General features: G+C 40.6%; 2 protein-coding genes and 1 long non-coding RNA gene across 5 annotated transcripts; 1 reads left to right on the top strand and 2 right to left on the bottom strand.

Moving 5' to 3' along the window:
- Nucleotides 1-3028: 3028 nt before the first annotated feature.
- Nucleotides 3029-12423, bottom strand: si:dkey-110g7.8 (GTPase IMAP family member 8). Its single transcript, XM_038267651.1, has 6 exons — nucleotides 11784-12423; nucleotides 9446-10001; nucleotides 8124-8221; nucleotides 7819-7950; nucleotides 7112-7702; nucleotides 3029-4771 (listed from the first exon to the last, which is right to left on the bottom strand). The coding sequence occupies exons 1-6, from the start codon at nucleotides 11812-11814 to the stop codon at nucleotides 4698-4700; spliced, it is 1482 nt and encodes a 493-aa protein (XP_038123579.1). The 5' UTR covers nucleotides 11815-12423; the 3' UTR covers nucleotides 3029-4697.
- Nucleotides 12424-12430: 7 nt separating this feature from the next.
- LOC119771587 lies at nucleotides 12431-14148 on the bottom strand. Of its 3 annotated transcripts, XR_005279163.1 has the most exons (4): nucleotides 13648-14148; nucleotides 13369-13400; nucleotides 12812-12964; nucleotides 12431-12527 (listed from the first exon to the last, which is right to left on the bottom strand). It is a non-coding gene; the product is annotated as an uncharacterized LOC119771587 (long non-coding RNA). The 3 variants fall into 3 exon arrangements; XR_005279162.1 differs by lacking the exon at nucleotides 13369-13400; XR_005279164.1 differs by lacking the exon at nucleotides 13369-13400 and having other exon boundaries at nucleotides 12437-12527; nucleotides 12661-12964.
- Nucleotides 13719-22576, top strand: adsl (adenylosuccinate lyase). The gene is made up of 12 exons (XM_038267662.1): nucleotides 13719-13982; nucleotides 17350-17553; nucleotides 17654-17698; nucleotides 17865-17944; nucleotides 18042-18213; nucleotides 18297-18343; nucleotides 19764-19854; nucleotides 19950-20019; nucleotides 20523-20670; nucleotides 20762-20942; nucleotides 22053-22229; nucleotides 22301-22576. The coding sequence occupies exons 1-12, from the start codon at nucleotides 13839-13841 to the stop codon at nucleotides 22385-22387; spliced, it is 1446 nt and encodes a 481-aa protein (XP_038123590.1). The 5' UTR covers nucleotides 13719-13838; the 3' UTR covers nucleotides 22388-22576.
- Nucleotides 22577-23102: the final 526 nt, after the last annotated feature.

The raw sequence follows: 23102 nt of genomic DNA on the forward strand, positions 1-23102 counted from the left end.
TAAAAGTGACCTTTGTGGCTTTTATGCGTAATGTGATGTGTGAAGGGAAACAATGATCATCACTTTGATGGATCATCCCCTCTGAGAAAATGAATAGTGAAAGTGATATAAGAAGTAAACCTATTAGAGCATACACAGTAATGACCTAAATACAATTGAGAACTCGTGGCTTGAATCATCTGAAAACCACTTCCTTTTTCTTTCCACTTCACAATCTTGCACTTCTTATTTTTTTGTCTGTTAGAAACAAGTCTTATGAAACACATTAAAATTTAAGGTTGTTACATGAAATGTTTTCAAAAGACAAAGTGGTAGGGACACTAATTCGACCTGCTGTACATTTACAGATAGGAAATATTCATGTTTAGTATATATGAGCATTGAATTTTTGCTGAGTGAATAAAATAAACTGAATTATGTTTTTTTATTCTTAGAAGGCATATGGTCCCACTCACTTCAGGTACCTTGAGGTAATTCCATCTTTTTATCATAACTGTCATCGGTCTTATGAATTGTGAATTGAGTCAAAGGAACGAAAACTTTATGTGCACTTTATATTATATTATTTTTTTGTGTGCTGAAAAGATGTGCGTCTGTTAGAGACCTGGGTAATTGATGGTAATGAAGCCCGCCTGACCTGCAGCAAACTGATGCACATGACATGAAATCAAGTGACAGTCATGTGAAGTAACTTTCCAACTCGCACAAAACTAAAAACCGTGGAAATGGACTTGTCCTGAATGGATCTAGTTCTGATATTGACTAAATTAAAAGTCTCAGTTTAGTTAAAGCTGTGCAACTTAAACAAAAGTGCAGATTTTGTCACAATGTCTGCAGGGTTGGTTTAGATGCTGACGCAGGCCAAGTCCAAACAACATTACCCACAAAATGCTTGCATTCGTCTTATAACAGGCCCTCGGTGGACATGCAGTAATTGGCCCGGGCTGTGGTCCAGAAAGCTAAAGGGGGTGGGGTGGGGGGATCTATACCAGAGTGGAAACGTGCCAGGGAGAAAATGGTGCAGAGCAATACATGCAGATCCTTTTCTCCTGGGAAAAGGGAATGAAGGGTGGGGGCCAATTGGACTTTCTGGATTCTGCATGCTACTAATTAATAGAAGTGAGGATGGTGACCACAATAGGAAACCTGCATCAAATTGTCCTTCTGATGGATATATTTCCTTTGTAATAGAATCATGCTTACTCAGCTGCCATCTAGTGGTTAAACCCCTTACTCTTCTCTCCTCCAAAGTAAAGCTGAATCGTTTTTTTATATTTTTATTCAGTTCTTTTGGGGGGGAGGCATTACGTAATGTTACAAAGGGCCTCGTCGCTGACCTCAGCAAATATCTGCTTTCTGCTCTGCTTCTGATGAGTCTGGGTTTAGCTTTGAAACTATGAAACATTGAGAGAATAGGAACATGCTGGGCTTTAAAACTCCTATCTATCTATCTATCTATCTATCTATCTATCTATCTATCTATCTATCTATCTATCTATCTATCTATCTATCTATCTATCTATCTATCTATCTATCTATCTATCTATCATCTATCTATCTATCTAGTTTAATTTTACATGTTCCACAGGGTTCTGGTCTCAGACCGACTCTGATCACAGTTTCCTTTGGAAAATATTACTTGATGCTATTGATACCCACCTCCAGTGAGGAAAACAAGTATTTGAATATGCTTCTATTTTGCAAGTTGTCTTGACCTAAACCCAATAGAGAATCTTTGGAGGCAGCTCAAACTCTGTGTTTCTCAGCGACAGCCCAGAAACCAAACTGATCTAGAGATTATCTGTGTGGAGGAGTGGGCCAAAATCCCTCCTGTGGTGTTTGCAAACCTGGTGAAAAACTACAGGAAACGTTTGACCCCTGTAATTCCAAACAAAGGCTACTGTACCAAATATTAACTGATTAATTGCTTTTCTAAATACTTATTTACGAGCCTCGTGAGACCATCCTGATCTCGCGAGCTTTCAAGATGTCGCTTGCTAGTCAGTCTGGAGACTCTCCGTTGAAGAAAATTTGGAGGCGTTCACCAAACGAACGTCCAATCAGCGTTGGCTTTGAGGCGGGTTGAGGTGTGACGCAACGAGAAGCGCGACAGTTCAGTCTAAAGAACATTGCGGCTTCAGCCGATGAAACTAGCGTTAGCGTGGCTGTCGAGCAAGTTTTATCGGAATTACAGAGTATTTCCTCACTGAAAGAAGAGCAAAACACTGCTCTGGAGGCTTTTCTCAAAGGAAAAGATGTTTTTGCTCTTCTCCCGACTGGTTTCGGCAAGAGTAGCCTGGCTGTTAGTACGTCATATGCTTCGTTGATCTGATTGGTTTATTTGGCCCGTCTATCATCAACATAGGCCAATCAGCTAACCAGTATTTTCGCCCCTTCCCAAAATTACTTCTACGGAAGGTTTCCAGATGGATATGCGGAGCAAATCCATCTGGCGGAGTCAGGTTACTTATTTACAGCTGTATCATACAAATAAATAGTTAAAAAATCATGCAGTATGATTTCTGTATTTTATTTTTAGATGATGTCTCTCACAGTGGACATGTACCTATGACAGTTTCAGACCCCTCCATGACTTCTAAATGGGAGAACTTGCAAAATAGCAGGGTGTCCTCACTGTATATCTACTGTAGAAACTCAGAATATTAAAATTTTTTTTGCAGACATTAAGCAACTCCGTACATCCTCTGCAAAACAGAAATAGATCTATCTCTTTAAATACGAGGTGTGAAATTGTACTGTATAGCTAAATTGTTTTAAAAAATGTCAATAAGAACTGAACCTAATCTCCCAACAAATGTAAATTAAATCGTCATTTCATCTACAGAACATCACCAAAATTATAAAAGAAATCTGCGATTATTTTATTTATTTTTTTAGCAATTTCCATATATTTGCCACTTTCAGGATGGATAACTGTTGATAACCGTGTCGGTTTGTCAAATTCCATCAGAATACATTGAATTCAGAATAGATCAGCAAAGTTAGGCCGTAAAATCAAAGGCAGAAATACCCAGCAATATATTAGAACCTTTTATTGTTGTCAGAGGATGAACAAAGTTCTGATGGCGATACAAGATTTACCACAGTCAGTAACGTCACTTTGGCTGCAGTAAGGTGGTAGAACTTACACAGTGCAAAATGCTTTGCTATAAGCTTAAGCTTTCACATATTTTCACATTGCAATTATACACATGTTCACAAGTAAAGCAAGACTCACAGTGAGAGTTTTGCCACATCCTGGTAGGTTTAAAGGCATGCTCGTCACAATAAGTGCTGCTGTAGCCTACGTCACTAAGAGAAGCGCAGGAGTCAGTGAAACACAGACAGGGCTAGGCTGGCAGGAAGGGGGGGGGGGTCTTTTGTTCTTCACGTCATGTATAGAAAAAGGAGATTCGGCTGCCTGGCAGTGGTGTCCGTCACTTTCTGAACAGGCGTCTACCTCTATGTCTGTTAACTTCCTTCCCCTCCCTCTTCCACGTTCTCTCACATTAGTGAAAGATGAGGTGGAAGGGCCAGAAAACAGTCACGACAAGAGTAAGAAGAATAAGAAGTGAGGTTGCCTTCGACTCTTTAGGCACTCTTTGTTCGCATGCGGTGTCTTTACATGCCGCCGACAGCTCAATATACATTTAAATATTACTTAAGGTCATCAAAAAAACAAACAAAAAAAGGAAGAATCACCACCAAGCATGTAAGGGACTGATGTGTGGTGAATGTAGAAAAAGGTTAGCAGGTAGTAAAAGCTCTGAATGGTTCATGAGGTTATTTAGTTTGTGTAGCATGCGAAAGCTTGTCGTAGCATTTTTAAGGATACAGCCGCTTGGTTGGCTCCCTCACGCTTTGATGCTGAGGCACGGAGATGAATCTACCTGGTCGATATTTGCGCTGGATGCATGACGGCCTATGCTGCTCCGCTGGGATCTGAGGCTGCATGGTTTTGGCTGCAGGTTTCCCTCCACTCTTTTGTTCTCCTTGAGAAAGAAGGCTAAGGAACGGTGTAACAGAATGCACTCTGTTTTACATTAATTCTATTTTTTAAGTGCTTCATATAAACCCAAGGAATTTCTCCTGATGGATTCGTGACATGACTCCCGCCTTCATTTTGGCAAACAGCGTCGATCTGCGTTTTCTCTAAATGTGTCCTGTTTTCCCCTGAAGGGATCAGTTCAACCCCTGACTCCCTGAGCAGACTCTAATCATACTCTAATGAAGGCAATTTTAATATCCAGGATATGAATGCGGAGCAGACATGATGAAAGCTGCGCCTGTGAAGCACGGTTTCTGCTTCACCTTTGTACACCCGCTGCAGTCGGAGACAACAGTATGAAGGCACCATCTTCTCTTCCACATATCAGGAATCCCACACCCACTGCGGTTTAATCAGAATCAAAATAGATATTACAGATGTCTCTTTAACAGCAGCAGAGTGTCTGTTCCCATTGGTGTTCAGGTGGGGTTAGTAAAGGCCGAGTTTTGCTGAGCTGAGTGAACAGTGGGTATGGTCTTTATAACAAAGAGCTGAGTGTCACAACTCTTGTTCTTGAACCATTTCTTGTTCTTCCCTGAATCTCGTCAGAATTACCGAGGGATGAGGTGGAGGGATACATGAGGTGATGTTTGGGGTCTACTGAAGACAACGGGAGGGAACGCTCCCCGCCAACATCGGGGCCGCTTGGTCACTGCAGCTGGCATCCCCGGCAGTCGTCCTCCGGTTCGGTGTTGTCTGAGGAGTAGGAGCTCTCTTCGCTCACTGTAACAGCAACAATAAAAAAAACAATGCTGTGTTAAAATAAATCAGATGAATAATTGTGTTTATTTTTTTAAATTCATATAAATCTTTGTAAATGCTTCTTTATTTGAGCTTATACCTACTGGACTGGATTAGGATCACCTTTTTGTTATCCTACCATAACAAATATAAAACATTCATTCGGATCCATCAGAAGGTAATTGATTAATTGAAAGGGGTCTCTAATAGAGTTAGATCAATATGTTGAATATTCATTAGGCCATTCAGCTGCCATGCCTTGAGATCACAGGAATCTGCTCTCAACAATTGCTATTTCAGTGTTAGTTTTTGTTTCATTCTATTAAATAAATGTTTCTTGTTTAAAGTGAAATTTATCATTGCATAATTTTTACCCTGCATGTATCTGCTTAAAAAAATAGCAGCCAACATCAGGGATCAAATAGATTAATATCAAAATATTTGGTATCGGCCTTAAAAAAACAAACTTGTTTTGGTCAATCTGTAGTTTATAATCGAACAACTGACATCCCACTAGGTAGATCATAATTAACCTGAGCTGTAGAAGGAGTGTGGGAGGTAATACAGTTTCAGCAGCAGCAAGGGACAGACAGGATATGAGGATGACCAGATGATCCCCAATGACTAGCAGGCAGGTTGAAATACTATGCTGGGTTATGATGTTAAAGGAGGCTTAAATTTCAGCCTTTTTAATTTTTTTTCTTTACAAAAAACACTCCAGATGGGTCAGGTGTGAAACATAATAAGTAGGAAAGAACCTCAGGCTAAGCACGGTGTAGGACTGTAATGCTGTGGGCCATTCTCTCTTAACGGAAGCTGTGTGCTTTGATGAGTGCGTTTTGATTACATAAAGGGGGGAACGATATATTTAAGTGGTGGTATCAATCATTAAAGCAACAGTAATTATCTGAGACAATTATTTCTTAATATCATTTTATACAAAATATTTGATATATATTAATTGTTTATGTGAAATTTGGCAAGTTAAACACAACTTTAACGGTGGAGCCATGAAAGTAAAAACCTGGATAAACGTTTCTATCTGAATCCCCTTTGATTCCGACATACGGGCTGCAGCTCGATGTCTTATTAAAGTAAAACATAAAAGCATCAGGCGACTAACTGTGGGTGCAGCTTTAGCGCTTCTTTATGATGCACCATGAATACTATTTCCAAATAAGTGTATGTCATCAATGCTGGACTACAGTAAACAGGTCAATGGGTTAAAATATTATGTCTGAACTCCAGAGCTGGTGGGCTGAAGGACTGAAACAGTGAGTGTGATAAAAGCATGAGGAAGCATTAGTCTCCTCCGCTTCAAACTAATTTCAAAAGGTCCTTTCTAACATGCAATAGTGAAAAAAAAGCTCTTTACCAAATTATTCAGAAACAGGCAAACTCTGGAAAGTAAACAAATGGAGGAAAAGCTTCTTCTGTTTTTTGTCACACTTAGATGTTTTACATCTTCTAACATGTTTTAATATATCATGTTTAAGTCATGGTTCAATCCATTATGCCGAAGAGACCCAGACCATCACACTTCCACTACCATGTCTGATAACTTTAATGGTCTCTGACTGTTGGTTTCACAGAATAACAAGACTAATCGTCCTTAATGTGACATTTTCTCTTATCCTTTTATCCTCCTCGCTCCTTGAGGAGCATGGTAATGACGAGATGGCATTTTTTGGTGAGCTGTAGTTTTCTCATGAATGCCAGTTTATTCCAGTCTTTTACCTTATAGTTGGATAATGAATTCTAATAACTAAAGTGAGGTCTGCACTGCTCTAGATGTTATTCTGGTTTCTATTATGGCTTCCTTGATGTTTTGCTAATGTGATCTAGAGATAGATTTTAAAAGTCCTTCCACTTCTGGGAAAGTTTATTAACTGCTCCATCTTCTCTCTCATTGTGGATCAAAGGAGACCTAAATCCTTAGAAAGAGTTCTGCATGGTGTTACCTGCCTGACACCTGTCAGTCAGAGGTCTTTAGGCCTACTTCGTGTTGTCAGACAGGTTGGACTTGAGGTTTTTTAAGTCTACAGGTCTGGCAATAATCAGGCCAGGGTTATTTAATATGATTATATGCTCTTTGAGGCAAATCAATGCAATATTTTTTTTAAAATCTATTCTGTTTTGTGTGAAAAAAATTGCATGAGGATCATAAAACCTATTTGTTTAAAAAATAAAATAAAGAAAAGCATTAGCGAATGAAATCTTTATGGGTGGAAAGAGTAAAAAAAAAAAAAATCTGAGTTGCACAAAACCTTTGCAGCCCCTCAGATATGTGACGAATGCTGAGAGAGAAGCAGCGCGACTTACACCACTCTGTCTGGATGGGCAGGAAGGCCCTGTCGCCGTTCTCCCTGATCATCTCTTCTATCCTGTCCAGAAGGAGAGACACGCTCCTGTCCTTGCCGGGCGTCTTACTGTCCAGGACGTGGTAATAGTTCCCACAGTACTCCAGCAGTCTCTGCAGCTCCCTTCCTCCCCGGAGGATGTGCTCCTCGATGGGCGTGTGTCCCAGCCAGTCGCCGCAGCTGAACAGCACCATGGTGTGGAGGCACGCGTTGTCTCCGAACAAAGTCTCGATATGAGCCAGCAGGGTCCTCCTCTTCCTGGCCGTGAGGGATGAGACGACTGGGAGGACCAGCAGCAGGGTGTGTGGCCCCGGTCGGAGGAGGGCGGCCCCGCGCTGAGACTCTTGTCGGATCCGCTTCGGGGTCCTGCTAACTGAAAACCAGTCCCAGCCCGGGGTGTCCACAATGGTGACCCGGCGGCCGCACACAAGCGCTTGCCTTCTCAGACACAGCTCCGTCTCCTGACCCGACTCGAAGAAACGACGGCCCAGGATAGAGTTCCCCACCGAGCTCTTCCCGACGCCCTTCCAACCCAGCAGCAGCAACCTCAACTCTGCAGAGGAAACCACAAAAAGAAACAATGGAATCAAGTACCAAGCGCTCCCCAGAGGAACCATCTGGTCTGTTGTTTTCGCCTGAGCAGCATAACAACTCATGCCCCCCTCTTACCACGGGGAGGTCCTCCGATCATCTGCTCCCTCTGCCTGGCGTGCTCCTCCATCCTCATCCTCTCCTCCTCCAGCGCTCTCCGGGCCTGCTCTTCCTCCAGCAAGATCAATTCATTCACCTCAAAGTACCAGCCTGTGTAAGGCAGCAATAAACAATTCACTGAGTCAGGTTACGTCAGCTCTGTACCACAAATAGAGGCTGCTTTAATAACCATATATAGCATGAAGCATATAAGCAGCGCTTCTATTTATAACGGCCAAATTACTTATTTAAAACAAGCCGGGAAATTAGGGATATTTGCAAACCTTGGTTGTCTGTGACTATTTCCTCCACCTTTTCCATCAGTTCAGGTACTTGGGTGTTCTCCTCTGATTCTTTAAGGTTGTTATCAAAGGCATGATACCTGCAAAAGGTAAAAATAAAACTGTTTTTTTTTCTAATCATTTTACAAATAAAATATGGAGACTGTTAGTGTTTAGGGTCAAGATGACCATGATGCTGCCACCACCATGTTTCACCTACAAATAGTTTTTGCAAACTGATGTAAAGTTGTTTGCCACTCGTAACAGTTTGCACAAAGGCAATCGTCTCATTAGACTACAACATCTTCCTCCACGTTGTTGCATCATCTGAGCATGCCTCTGATTGGTCGAAAAGAAAACAGTCCTACTACTGACAGATGTGAGCCATAATCCTTTGCAGCTCCTCCAGAGTTGCCGTTATATTTAAAGGTGACGGTGAGTGTACTAGTGTTTTTACAGCCCCGCTCTCGGTCACGCATCTTTTTTTCCTTTTGATTAAAACTTTTCCCTCCTCTTTTCAAATTAAACCCATTATTTAACTCTTAAAACGTTGAAAATTAAGATTTTCTTTACTGTTTGCTACAAAAACATAATTAAGATTTCAGTAATTGAACTTTCTCTTGAGTTTGGTCTGAAAATAATGCACTTATTACTTACTTTACATTATTTGTCAAAAGGAAATAGGTAAATAGGTTTGTCTCCATTTATCATGTTTTTTCTTTTACAGAATAGTTTGATTTAATTGGAAAAATGCAAATGAAGTAAAGAGATGGGAAAACTTGTGCAAAGCAGCATGCATATTAGAAAGACTCATCCCCATGATAAGCTAATCTTTCTAAACAGTGATGTCATTCTGATTTTAGCTGGACCATGTTTACTCACACTGATGAAGAAGAAAGCCTTGTGTGCTTTCATCAGAAATGTGATTAAAAAGGTTTGTCATGAATGAGATGACTCATAGTTAAGGTCTTTTTTTCTTCTTTTCTCTAAATGATATTAAAGTCTGGGCTGTGAGATGCATCACAATGAGGAAGGTTTATGGGGTTTTCTGTTCCCTAAGACAGCAGAGCCGACAAAGCATCACCTGAAATATAAATAAGTACATACCAGCTTTATTACTCTTGATTTTTCTTTATTTTAAGGTTTAACAAGATCTTCTACTGAAAATTAGAGGACTGTTTAACTATGGATGTGTTTAAGTTAAAGCTGAGAAATACTCAGATTGTTTAAGGTGTTTATCTAAAAGCCCTGATGGCTTTTATTTTTAATGTTCGGTTCTACCAAACTATCTGAGTTATAGACACTAAACTCTTTATTCGTCATACCTGCTTCCACATCTCTCCACCAGCCACTGCAGGGCCTCTCCGGTGTTGGCTATGTGCTCCTCGATGAAGACGCCTTTGGGCAGCTGGTCTACTCCAGTAAAGAGGACCATGCAGTACCTCCAGGTCCCTCCGCCCAGAGCTCCCAGCTGGTCGTCTGCAGCTCTTCTCTCTCTGTCCCCAAAGGGCTGGGTGATGGACACCACCAGCAGGATGGCGTGTGGTCCAGGGGGGCACAGGATGGCCCCCATGCAGGGGCCCTCGCTGTCTAGGCTCGGAGGAGGCCGAGCGGGGCTGTCAGACTCTGCGCCGGCATTGTCGTCTGTGTCGGTTTCTTCATCGTCCTCATGATCCGTCAGGATGGCCCAAGATGGAGTATCGACGACCGTGACCCGTCGGCCGTAGATCTCCATCTGACCCACGTTGCTGTGGGTCGTCTCTATCCCGGCGTCAAACATCTCGTCTCCCAGGATGGTGTTGGCGGAGGAGGTCTTGCCCGACCGGGGCCCACCGAGGATCAGCAGCCGACGCTCAGGGGGGTGTCGACCCCGGTGGTCCCCTAGAGAGAAAAAGAGAGGACAAGACAACTCTAAACATTAGATTAATAGATCTTAGTAAATCTTAAAAAATGGGGAAGATGAGAAAATGTCATCAAACTGCTAATTTTTTTCATAAAAAAACAGCATTTTCTTGAATTCAGCCGTTAAATGAGACACATTCCCTATGGAATAAGACAATTTATATTTAAAATAAGAAAAAACAACTGCAGTGTCTTATTTCAAGACCATAAGATCTAATTATCTTTTCCTAATGGTAAAAACACTAATTTTATTGGCCGATCATCTCATATACCTACTAAAATTAGGCTTAAATGCACTTATTTTAAGAATGTTTTTCTCTTTTCTAGATTGTTTTTGCAGTGTAAAGTGAATTCTTCTTGGGTTTTATAGGTCATGAACCATCTACCTGTGTAAACCTGCATATATTCCTAATGAGACAATGAAAACAGTGGCAAAAAAGATTAAAATGACCAATAAATGATACTTTCCAGGATGGTAAAAGCACTGCAGGAAAGAGTGGCATGGCTCCAGCAGCAGACATTATTTCTTCTATGATTGCACCAAAAAAAAAAAAAAAAAAAGGTCAAATGTAATCTAAATGTATTCAAAATGGGTTTAGATTTATCAGAATATTCAGCCAATCAAATACCTTTAAAGGTATTCTTATTAGCAATGTATCCCTTACTATAGTCAGGTATTTTAAGATGGCACGTTTGACATAATCCAACTTGATTTCATATCTTTTTTTTTATTTTTTTATTAAAGTGACCGTTTTGGTTTTGGTTTTGTTTTGGTAGACATCCCTCCATCTGCAGAAAATGACACTTAGCATCAAATATCCGTGATAAAAATGTAATCTTTTTTACACATTACGCTCCACAATGTAGTTATCACTGAAAATATGTGAGCGGGAAAAAAAGATTCCCACCCCTAAACAATTTCTGTTTTTAAAAGAAGGGGAGGACCTTTCCTCCACACTAATCCACAGGGACAAGTGGGACGCCCGGTCTTTTAGAAAGAAAAAAAAGTGGGTCTGGCATAAATCAGAAGAATAATGCGTGGAAAGGTAAAGCACAGAAGAGGATCTGTGATGCTGTGGGACAGTTTTTCTTCAAAAGATCCGTGGAGTCGTAAGGCAGTGCATGACTACTGAAAAGTCTTTCATCAGGAGAACTGAAGGTGAAACAGTTCAACACAAACACTGAATAAATTGCCCAGACATGAATCCAAGGGAAACATGTGGGGTGAAGTGGAGAGAAGAGGGCCAAAAACAGGAAGATTCAATTCAAAGATTCCTTTTTCTGCATCAACCTTGTGAAGCCTCACAGGATAAGGCGATGTGCTGTCCTACTGGCTGAGAGGGATCTATAAAGAACTGATAAGAGGGGTCAATGCGACTGGCACCTGTGGAAAAAACAGGATCGTGGTGATTATCATACACCCTGAGTCAAAAAGTATGAAGTCCAGGAGGTATTATGATGAAATGGCATCACGGCTGAATGTGGATGCTCAGCAGCTGGCAGCAGAAGGGATGATGCCCCTGAGGGGATGGAGAGATGAGGACAATATGAGGAGCTGAGGAGACTTCATTGATTTCTTCCCGTGGAGGACTGCTGATGAGACTTTCTGTGTGTGTGTGGCTAATTCCAAGCAGTGCAACAGTTTCCCTTTATGGAGGAAACTGTGGAAGATAGAGCACTGCGAGTTTCCTGTGAGTGATGTGGTCAAATGAAGGTTGATGATGCGGAACGCGTTCTAGCGGATGATAAAGCGTTACTTACCGGTGTCAGAGGCAGAGGACACAGCAGCCATCTTAAGCGTTGAACCTCTGGCTTCCTCCTCCTCGGGCCCCCTCCTTCGTCTCCTTCTCGCCTCCACTGTGGATTGCTGTCCTCTGGCTTCTTCAGAAAGCGAAGGGGCGTGCACTCAGCTTCTTCTCGGCTTCTATTTTACGTTTCCTCATTCTACTGCAGTCCTACTCACTCCATCTTCAAGTTCTTGACTCCCACTCTTTTCTCACACCTCCCTCTCTCAGATCTCTCCTGCAATCTGCTGTTTCTCCCTCACCTTCTTAATCTCTGTAACCCCCGTACCCCTCTTTTCTCTCCTCTTTAGTGTCTCACCTTATCCTTTTCCTTTCTCGTCCAACAGCTTCTCCTTTTCCTCTCCTTTTTTATCTCTCCAAGTATACGGGAGATATTGTGCAATGCAGGAAACTGGATGCCAAATGTAACCCTGCCTCTGCAGCTCTAAGAGGATGTCTCGTCATTTCTTTTCCTTTTTTCTCAGCCAAAGCAGGGGGAAATGTTCCTCCCACTTACTCCTATCACCCAGCAGCAGCAGCAGCAGCAGTAGCAGAATGGACCTGTATGCAGACTGCAGTTGGAGGACTGATGGAAGGAAGGATAGACAGAGAGAGGGAGGGTCAGGAGAGGGAAGGAAGGAGAGGGAGGACTCTTCTATTTACAGCTGGCTGTTGTCCCCAGGTGCTGCATAGCACACAAACACAATTAATTATATAACCCCTGTAGACAGAAATAACACAGGGAAGAAACAACATTAATTTAAATATTAACACAGAACGGCATATTGCATAACATAAAAGCTACTATAAATAGCAGATAGCTGCAAGGCGGTATCAGCTTGATCTGTACATACCCTTTATTACACAAATTAGCATCTCTCTGCATCAATTAAGACATGCACAATTCCCCGATGATAAAAACTCAAAACTGATATATTATCATATGTGCTTTTCTCAAACGACAATAAGATTAATGAGACGTTTTATAAGCACTGGTTGACATACTTTTACGTTTTTTTTCTGCAGTGGCGCTTGAACGTTGCCAGGGAGTTCGATTTGATCACTCTGCCGTAGAACGTTGAGACTGTCGCAATGCGACCTCTCGGGGAACGGTAGACGAGTCTGCCATCTTGGTAATGGCATGCTCCCAAGAGACGGCTAGTGAGTTTTCCAGAGAGCAGGATTAAAAATTAAGAGTTTTCTATAAAAAAAAGAAAAACAGTTCTGTATTATTCACATTATACAGTTAGAAATTAGTACAAAGTCTACCTCACAATGGAAGGATAGTTTATTAATATTTATTAAGAAAATTATTTCAAAAGACCTGTCTGACAGCATGAAGTAGGCTAAATGATCTAAACATTGTTACTGCATCTTTCAGTCTTAAACGTGCCTTAAAGAAGCGCCATGCTACTTTTCAATTGCAGCAAACCTCAGAGAAATCTGTAATCCACAAGTAGAAAGGAAAACCCTCCTGTGACTATTATGGCATGCATTCTAAAATCACATGTGGACTTAGAAACAACAAAAGCAGCTAAACAAAAATTTTGACCCAAACCTACTTTCAGCTCACGGACAAACACGATCTATTTATCTAAAAAAAAAAAAAAAAAAAAAAAGAGAAAGAAATAGAATATATGACCACATTGTACCTCTTTTTTGTCCATGGGTGCATAAATAATTCCTTTCGTGTGAATACAATAAAAAAACAATTCTATGCATGTTAAGGTTTTGAATGAAATAAATATCTTTCTTATTAATTAAATGAAGAAGAGACAACACATCACAGGAATATATAATAAAGCGGTAAATTAAATCGGTTTCATTAAAACGCCACTCACAAGATGTAAGCGACGTTGACGTATGCTCAGTGGTGTCGCAACGAGATCATTGGCCGTATGCGAACTTCGTATGCCGTAAAAACATCAAATCTTGAGGTCCATGTGATGCCCGGACTGGACGGCGGCTTCTGTGTGTCTTAGTAGCAGCTCCCCGGTGGAACCTTCGTCTTTAACAGCGTCTTCCAGCAAACATGGAGGGAGCCGAAGAGTTCATGAAGTACCGCTCTCCGCTGGTGTCCAGATACGCGAGCAAGGAAATGGCCTATAACTTCAGCGACAAGAAGAAGTTCACGACCTGGAGGAAGCTGTGGATCTTCCTGGCCAAAGCTGAGAAGGTTTGTTTCTTGAAACCCACTCTGGTGAAGTTTGCGACCTTGAGGGAGACTTCTCAGGTGTCCTGGTCTAAATTTAGTGTCAAAGTGGGACCATGGCGCGTGCAGAAAGAGTGGAGGGTCTGTAGAGGTTTAAACTGTTCAACATTTATATAGAAATAGTAAAAAAAAAAAATTAACGGAATAACTTTTTAGAAGAAAGTTGACATCACTCCAGTGACTGTTAACTTTTTTGCTTATTTCTATTGACGTATAAAAGTTGCATTTTGGATTATTGCCTGATCAATAATCCACATGTTCCCACTTATTGGGTCATATTGATGAATAAGGAAACTGAAGAAACTTAAAGCAGCCTCTGGAAATTTTATTTTGATTAACTTTACTCCTAAAAAAAGAATAAAATAAATAAATAAAAATACTAGTATCAATCTGGTGTTTTATTTTTCTTCATAAAATGCTACTTAAGTCTAACTGTTGTCAGGTTAACTTAAGTCTGGGTTAAGCAGCAAAAAGACAACACAAAGCACACCAGCCATGTGACTTCTGGATGGTTTAGATCAAGGGTGATCCTGCAGATTTATTTCCCCAATAATGCACAGTAGATTAAACTTTTACTAAAGTTCAATCTTCTGAATCAGGTTCTTTAAAGAAGAGAAATATCTAAGATCTGCAGGCCTTCAAAGACCAACTTTGGACACCATTGATTTTTAGACAAATACAGTAAAAGATCTGAGATGCTGTGACATTAAGTCCTCCACTTTATATTGAATTCAGTATTCTTCAGTCTGAGAAGTTAACAATCAATTTTTAACTTTAAGCTTTTTAACAAATCATACTCCTGGTGTATTATGTTTTGCACAGATATGGGTGCATAAAAAAAAAACTCTTTCCAAATGTTCCAGATTCTATTTTATTTTACTATTATATTCCTCTGACATATAAAGATATGAATCTTTGTCCAGATGAAAATCTTCAGCATCAGCTTCATGCATGCTGGACACTGTTATACCCCATCCCTAGACATGGCATTAACAACAAACATGCACTACTGATTATTTTTCTATTAGCTAGTTATTAGTAAATCTATAAATAAAATTTAGAGATTTATTGTAAAAAGCAGAGCTTTTATGAAATACAAATTGTTCACAATTAATGTCAGTATATATCTATGCAAAGCTATGAGGAAAAAAACACATTAGATAACACAGAGTGTGACATCGGCTTATCTGTGGAGATCCTATAATTTCATCAGCTGCAAAGAGGAATGAAGTGAAGGTTAAATAGTGACAGACCCTTTCTCACATGTGCTGCCTCACATGACAGGCTCCATGTGGATTCACGTTCACTGTTTGGGGTTATCGCAGTGTTGCTATGGTAGCGGCTCTTTGAATATAGCTCAGTATATTCTTGTAATGAGAGATATCCCTTGAGGAGCTTGAGTTAAGAACCCTTGTTGGGTTGTTTTTTTAATGCAACCCCTCCGTCTGTGTTCTCAGTCAACGTATTTGCAGAACTGGGCTTTCTTCTGTCTGACCTTTGATCTGAGCTGGTTTTCGGTGGTTTGCTCAGGGGACTCAGTCCTCTCTGTTATCCCACAGTTATCAGATCCCCACTGACTCTCAGAGAACAGAAACATTCCCATCTAATCAAGATATTAGCAGATCTCATGATGTCTTCACATGTTTGTCCAAACTTTATCCCCGCGTCCACAACTCTTTTACTGGTTAACCAAATAATGCTTGAAACAGTTAAGTGCTGCTGTACGATGCTATCCATATGTCTTTAAATGGAGGAATGTAAATGTTGAACAAAGATTTTAGGCAAATATTTCCGTCGATTTCCATTAATGGTAAATTTCCAGGGTCTCTGGAGGTTTTATCAGGTTTAAGATTATCATCTTTTTTTTTAAATATATGCATGTATTTAAATGTATGCATATTAGAGCAAGAGTAACCCTTTATTTTATCCAATCCTTTTATTTTTCTGAGTTGCATTCAGAACTTTATCTTACAATTGTTTTCTTTATTTCCATGCATGAAAAAAAAAGTGAGTGAAGAATGTAAAAGCCATTTAATTAATGCTGTTCTGGTTCCGCTCTACTACTGTCATCAAAGTAGTTCGTATTTATTAGCAAACTATGCAGAAGTTATTGAGTATATTTTCTCCTCGTAACCAGTCTGTGTTTTATATGAAAGAGATTAGATACTCTACTGTCACCCAGCTTTGTAAATGATGCACTTTGCACTCAAATTCTAACATTTTTATTATCTTGCATGTAGTTTGGGCCCATAGAGTCACTGCTACAGAGCTGTCAGTTAGAAACGAGGATGAGATATACATATAATTCTCCTTCATTTGGCTCAGACTCAGAGAAAAGGACAAATCTATTTATAAAGGCTGAACATGCAGGTAGATTGTGTTGAAATAGCTTGTTGACGAGATTTACAAATATATCAGCTGTTTTATCTAATCAAGCATTTTATTAGGTCTTGAAATTTACGCTAACCCAGAACGTATGTTTGTACCTCAGTGGTTCTCCTGATGGAAACGCGTAATATATCAGGCACTGCAGATTTTGATGACACAACTTTAACCATATATGGCTGTTGGATAGTCGCTGGTTTGATTCCTGCTTCCCTGCGCCTCATATCGATGTACTCCTTAGGAAGACGCTAAAAAAAAGTTGCTAAAGCATTTAATCCATTTAACTCTGATTTTCTGTCATAGAGGCTTAGCTACAAAGTTTAAAAGAGCTTTAAAATGACTTATGCTGTATAGTTTTAACATCCTTTAGGACGTTATATAGATATCAGTATTAATTATGAGGGACATTAAAATTTAATTCAGTTAATTTATAGAGCGCACCTGTTAACACACATCATCTCAAGGCACTTTACAGTTCACCAGATGATACAGTCCGATTGATTCATAGTTATCCATCTAAGGAAAACCAGTTAATTGCATTGACTCATTGACTCAAATACAATCCCTCCCACTAAGCATGCTTGTAGCGACAGTGGAGAGGAAAAAACCCCTTTTAACAGGAAGAAACCTGCAGCACAACCAGGCTAAGTGTGAGCGGCCATCTGCTGGTCAATCTTCAGATGACCTCATCCTTCCTTTTGTTAAACGTTTTTGAACTAGAAAAGCACTTGCAGAGGGCAGACCTCTGCCAAGTAGCTAATTTCCCCCTCACCTTGGGTAAAAATATCATTAACATCCGTTTATGACTTTTCAAGTCATCTTGAACACAGACAGACAGACAAATTCTCCTAAAAACCTAAACAGCTATATAGATTGCTTTAGAGATGAAATCCTAATGGTGTTTGAACTCAGCAGTGTGGAGACTCTGTCCTGTCATTCCTCTCAGGCTTTGGGTCTACCGATCACCGACGCCCAGGTCCAGGAGATGGAGAGCCACGCCGAGGACATCGACTTCACCATGGCGGCAGAAGAGGAGCGGAAGCTCAGGCACGACGTCATGGCTCATGTCCATACCTTCGCTCACTGCTGCCCTACCGCCGCTGCCATCATTCATCTGGGAGCCACGTCCTGTTATGTCGGAGACAACACTGTAAATGTTTCCTCTAAACACTAGCTAATGGGTGTGGAAACCCCGCTGCCTGTTGGAATTATTTTTCCACCCCTTGTTTTATCTTCCTTCTCTTCCTCAGGATCTGATCATGCTGCGTGATGGCTTTGACATCCTTCTGCCTAAGGTGAGGCTCAGCTGTGGTCCAGAAAACAAGCGCACCGATCCAACTGTGCCTCTAAGCGCAGCCTCAGCTGTTTGCTAATGAACCAGCGAGCTGGAACAGTTTTCACACTAGATCAGAACTTTACACGACATAGCAGTGCGTTATATAATAACCGCTCTTCCTCCAGCTGGCCAGAGTCATCGACAGGCTGGCAAACTTCGCCGAGAAATACGCAGACCTGCCCACGCTCGGGTTCACACACTACCAGTGAGTCTGTCCACAGCTCCATCTTTTTATCTGATGATCGTCCTCTCTCACTTTCACCAACTAAGCCTGGGTTCTCCTAACTCGCCTCTCTGCACAGGCCCGCCCAGCTGACCACCGTGGGGAAGCGTGCGTGCCTCTGGCTGCAGGACTTGGCGATGGACATGCGGAACCTGCAGCGGGCCCGCGACGACCTTCGTTTCCGGGGGGTCAAGGGGACGACGGGGACCCAGGCCAGCTTCCTGCAGCTCTTTCAGGGCGACCATGACAAGGTAGGGAAGATGAATGAGAAGCTTAACATGAAAATGGGATGATGGAGATTTGAAGACGGTGATCTGCCTGTTTCTGCCGACAGGTGGAGGAGCTGGACAGGATGGTGACAGACATGGCTGGATTCAAAAAGTAAAATATTTATATGAAAAACACAAAATTCAGTCTTTTTTATCAGGAGTTAATATGACACATAGACTCCATAGTTGTGAAGTGGATAAAATCAGAATCCCTCGGAGTGGGGGGGCTGTAAACAAACAATGGTGCAAGGAGGGAACGAAGCTGATTGGCTTGTACACGTGTCCCACCTCTATCTATAGTAACAGAAAGATACAGCTTTAAATTAAAAAAAGGAAACACAGTGCACAGTATTTACATTTGATTAGCAAAAAAAGCAAATCAAACAGGGAGATCAAGAGCAAACATATCAGTAAAAAAATAAACAATATGGTTTTCAGAGTCATTGTCAAAAACAGTAAATGCTTAAATGTGTGCCATGAAATAACAAAATCTACCATGGAACATATAATCATTTAGTTGTCTCTAATACATCATTCTAGTATTAAATATACCATTAAATTGTAAAAATGCACATTTGAATGATTAAATGTCCCCAATGTATCATTTAAAATGATACATTGAATACTTGAATTCCATTAGAGAAAATAAATGTATTAAAAATGTAATATATTTTCTTTGTAGGAAACAATATATAGTAAAATAAAATATATTTTTTTGCCTTGTTATTTTTGGGGGTCACTGTCTTAATTGTTTTAATGCCCCCCTAAATTTGCTCTTGAACCACCACTGCTGTTTAATTGATCAGTGATGCTTTTCATTTCACTCTGGTTGGCTCTATTTACTAATTGGGTGACTTACGAAGGCGTCCACATGTACAGGAAGGCCGAACCCCAATAAATGCTATCCTCTTTAAATTTAATGTTGGGGGAAAAACGTAGATTCCTTTTCCTTCTATGGAGGAATATGTGTCGTTGTCAGATAAAATTTGAGATTGTGATGATATTAGATAACATGTAGGAATGTGCAAGGCTTCTGGAAACTTTTCTATTTTTTACTATTTGTGCTAAAATACCTCCTCCTGGTGGGAAGAAAGTGCTGCTGGTGTATGCAGATTAGACTCTTGGAAATGCTTTTAAATGAACAGGCTGCTGATCTTTTATCAAAATAAAAGCTGCATTTTTAGGCAAATGTGAAGTTGGCTTAAATAACTGTTAAAACAGCCTGATTATGCAAAGCTTTTTGCTACATCATCCTGACCACTCAGAGCTGAGTGCCTTGCTCAGGGGCTCAATGACAGATAATAGAAGGAATCAAACCCAACTTTCCAACTGAAAGACACAGTCTTATTGTTACAGTGAGTAAGTCTGACATAAAAAAGCTTTTGGAGCACATTCTTTTTTTTACTTTTCAATGAAATTTTTTTTGATTTTCTCATTTTTTTTTTTTTTATGCCTGTAATTTTTAAATTCTGCTTCCTGGATGTGAAGATCATCCAACAAATGTCATCCCTCTGCTGTTATTTTTCCCTCAGAGCTTACCTGGTGACTGGGCAAACATACAGTCGTAAAGTAGACGTCGACTGTCTGTCCACCCTGGCCAGTTTGGGCGCCACTGTTCACAAGGTATTATTGGGGGGTAGAAATATCTAGAAATGTCTCCATCTAGTGGTGTTTAAGTGAAAATGAGCCCATTTTCTCCTGTTTGCTTTTTCTGATAGATCTGTACGGACATCCGCCTGCTGGCCAACCTGAAGGAAATAGAGGAGCCTTTTGAGAAGGAGCAGATCGGTTTGTTTGCTTGTTAGCGCTTAGCTGTTTAGAAACGCCATGCTTGATGATGTAAATCAGGGGTCTGCAACCTTTCATATCCAAAGAGCCGTTTTGCCCAGAGTCCGACCAAGTAAAAGTTGTTTAGAGCCGCAAAATATAACATGACTTTTTCTAGAAAACCTTTTTTTTTAATCTTGTATAGGAAATTAGTTGTTGCCATCTCAAACAATCAACAATTCATGTATTTTTAATGTTAAAACATATAATTTTCAAGCTAATTCATAGAAAAATGTCTCTTAAAACATATTTCTGGTTCTTTTAATCTCATTCTTTTCCATCTTATAAAAAACGCCAAAGCTATTAATACCGGTATATATTATAGTAAATTATTTAGCTCTTTATATACATTTTAGCTACTATTAAGAGCCGCTGGAGAGGGTCCAAAGAGCCATATGTGGCTCTGGAGCCACAGGTTGCAGACCCCTGATGTAAATGGTTTAAGTTGATGCTCTGCCTTGCAGGTTCTAGTGCAATGCCCTACAAGAGGAACCCGATGCGATCAGAACGCTGCTGCAGCCTGGCGCGTCACCTGGTGGCGCTGATGGCCGACCCGCTGCAGACGGCTTCGGTCCAGTGGCTTGAGAGGACGCTGGACGACAGTGCTAACAGGTTGGCCAGGATTTATCACCAACATAACAGAAGTTGTTGTAATCACTCTGAGCTTTTAGACTGATTGGAGTTTTCTCTTTGATGCTAACAGGAGGATCTCCCTCCCAGAGTCCTTCCTGACTGCAGACATCATCCTCAGCACTCTGCAGAACATCACAGAAGGTCTGGTGGTCTACCCCAAGGTCATCGAAAGGCACATTCGCCACGAGCTGCCTTTCATGGCCACAGAGAACATCATTATGGCCATGGTTAAGGCCGGAGGAAACCGACAGGTAGGAGGGGGTACAGAAGCTCCTCCCCTAATGGATGCTGCTGTTTTTACTTTTCTTTTCCCAAATCAAATGTGAAAATAAGACAAAAAGAATCCAAGTGAACTCAGAAATCAGGTTCTAAATATAGATTTTATTTATTGAGCTAAATATGCTTTTTAAACCCAAATGGCCATGCCTGAAAAGTAATCACACCCTAGAGCTAATAAAAGATTTTACCAGCAATGACAGCTATTATTTTCAAAAAGCCTTAATTCATTAGTCGTTTATATCATTGTCGGGATTTTCGGCTCATTTTTGATTTTATTTCATAACACTGGAGGGTTTTTTTGAGTAACAGCCTGTTTGTTGTGATGCAACAGCGTTTGCATTGCATTTAATTCCACTTTGAGTTGCCTGGTCTTGTTCCATAACAAGACCAAGGTTATTCTTCTTCAGGATCCTGCTGCTTTGGAGGAGCTTTCTTTGTTTTATCATAGCAGCTGGTTCTCCAGGCCCTGACACAACGAGGCAAACCCACAGCATCATACTACCATCATCATGTTCTACTTGTTCCTCTATTGAAATACTGTTTGGTTTTTACTGGAGGCGCATCATGTTTTAATCATCAAGATGTTTTTTATTTTTTTCATTTAAATCCGTATTCGTCTTTGTACCTTTCTCCTCTTGGTCTCTTTCTTCTATTAGAATCACTGACTCAGCATTTAGTGGTTTTCCATAGTTTCCCGTTATCTCAGTACATATTCTTAAAAATAACATTATTTTGTTAGACTCCGTTAGTTTTTATATTTCCTTTAATATCTTGAGATCAAATCATCATGTGCTTTTTAAGCTGTTTTTAGTCTACTTCATGTTGACTTAAAATGTTCTTTTTCACAAATTTCTGGACTTTACAGGTGTAGAACTTATTAGGTCAGATTGTAGCTGCTGGAACTGAACCCTTCAGTTCTGGTTACTCACCAATAATCTATGAGGATGAACATAGTTTTGCCCAGGGTTTAGATCCTCAGGTTATCGTTGATATTAGAGTAAATCTGATGTAAAAGAAGCCAAAGCAGAAATCAATACTTCTCTGGTTACTGTGCAGATAATAGATCTCTGGTTTCCCTCCAGGACTGCCACGAGAAGATCCGGGTTCTGTCCCAGGAGGCAGCAGCTGTAGTTAAACAGGAAGGTGGAGACAACGACCTGCTGGCCAGAGTCCAGAAAGACCCCTACTTCTCCCCCATCCTGGGGCAGCTGGATGCCCTGTTGGACCCTAAGACCTTTATCGGCCGTGCTCCACAGCAGGTGTGTTCGCTTGTTTGGTTTTGGACATCGTCTCTGAAAATCATCTAATTGCTTCTTCCTCTCTCCTTCAGGTTGCCAGGTTCCTGACTGAAGAGATCCACCCCCTGCTGGAGCCCTACAAATCCAAGATGGATGTGAAGATTGAACTGGAGCTGTAACAGAATGGGCACGCCTGCAGCCTCTGATCTGCACAGAGACTAGAAGATAAACAGTTCATTGTGGTGTTTGTGCACACCTCAATAAAAAAAGCTGTTTGATAAATGTGCTTTGAATTCCTCTGACTGCTACTGCAGTATTTTCCTCATACTGGAAGAAATAAAGATGACACTGGTGAGGAAGTCAAATAACTGAAGTTTTGCATTAAGAAGTTCTGGAGAATGTGGAGCTTCTTTTGTTTTCAGCCTGTTTTTATTAGGATGTTATTTAACGGATCAAGAAGAGGTAGTTAGGAATTTAAAGCAGTGTTGTTAGACTACATATTTCCCTACCCATTATCTGAAAATGATGTTCATATTTACCTAAAGTGAAAGGCTGGCCAACGAGACAACTGAGTAGAAGATCAGTTAATAAGTCCATCTCAATGCTGGAGGAGCTGCAGGGATACACAGCTCAGGTGGGAGAACCTTTAAGCCATATAATTAAAAAAAAAGTGGAAGAAGGGGATCCAGTCAGTGGATTTAATAAAAAGTAAATAATCCTGTACATCAACCTGAACACAATCGCAAATTCAAGGCATGTTTAAGGTGTTATCATGCTGTTGGGGTGATTATTATTTCTTATTTTTATCTACAGACAGGAAAGAAAGGAGTCAAATGTTTATTTTATTTATTTGACAGGGACAGTGCATTGCAGCAAATGCACCAGAATTAGCCA

The sequence above is a fragment of the Cyprinodon tularosa genome, unplaced genomic scaffold (assembly GCF_016077235.1).
Source record: "Cyprinodon tularosa strain WSP-4 unplaced genomic scaffold, ASM1607723v1 ctg118, whole genome shotgun sequence".
Lineage (NCBI taxonomy): Eukaryota > Metazoa > Chordata > Actinopteri > Cyprinodontiformes > Cyprinodontidae > Cyprinodon > Cyprinodon tularosa.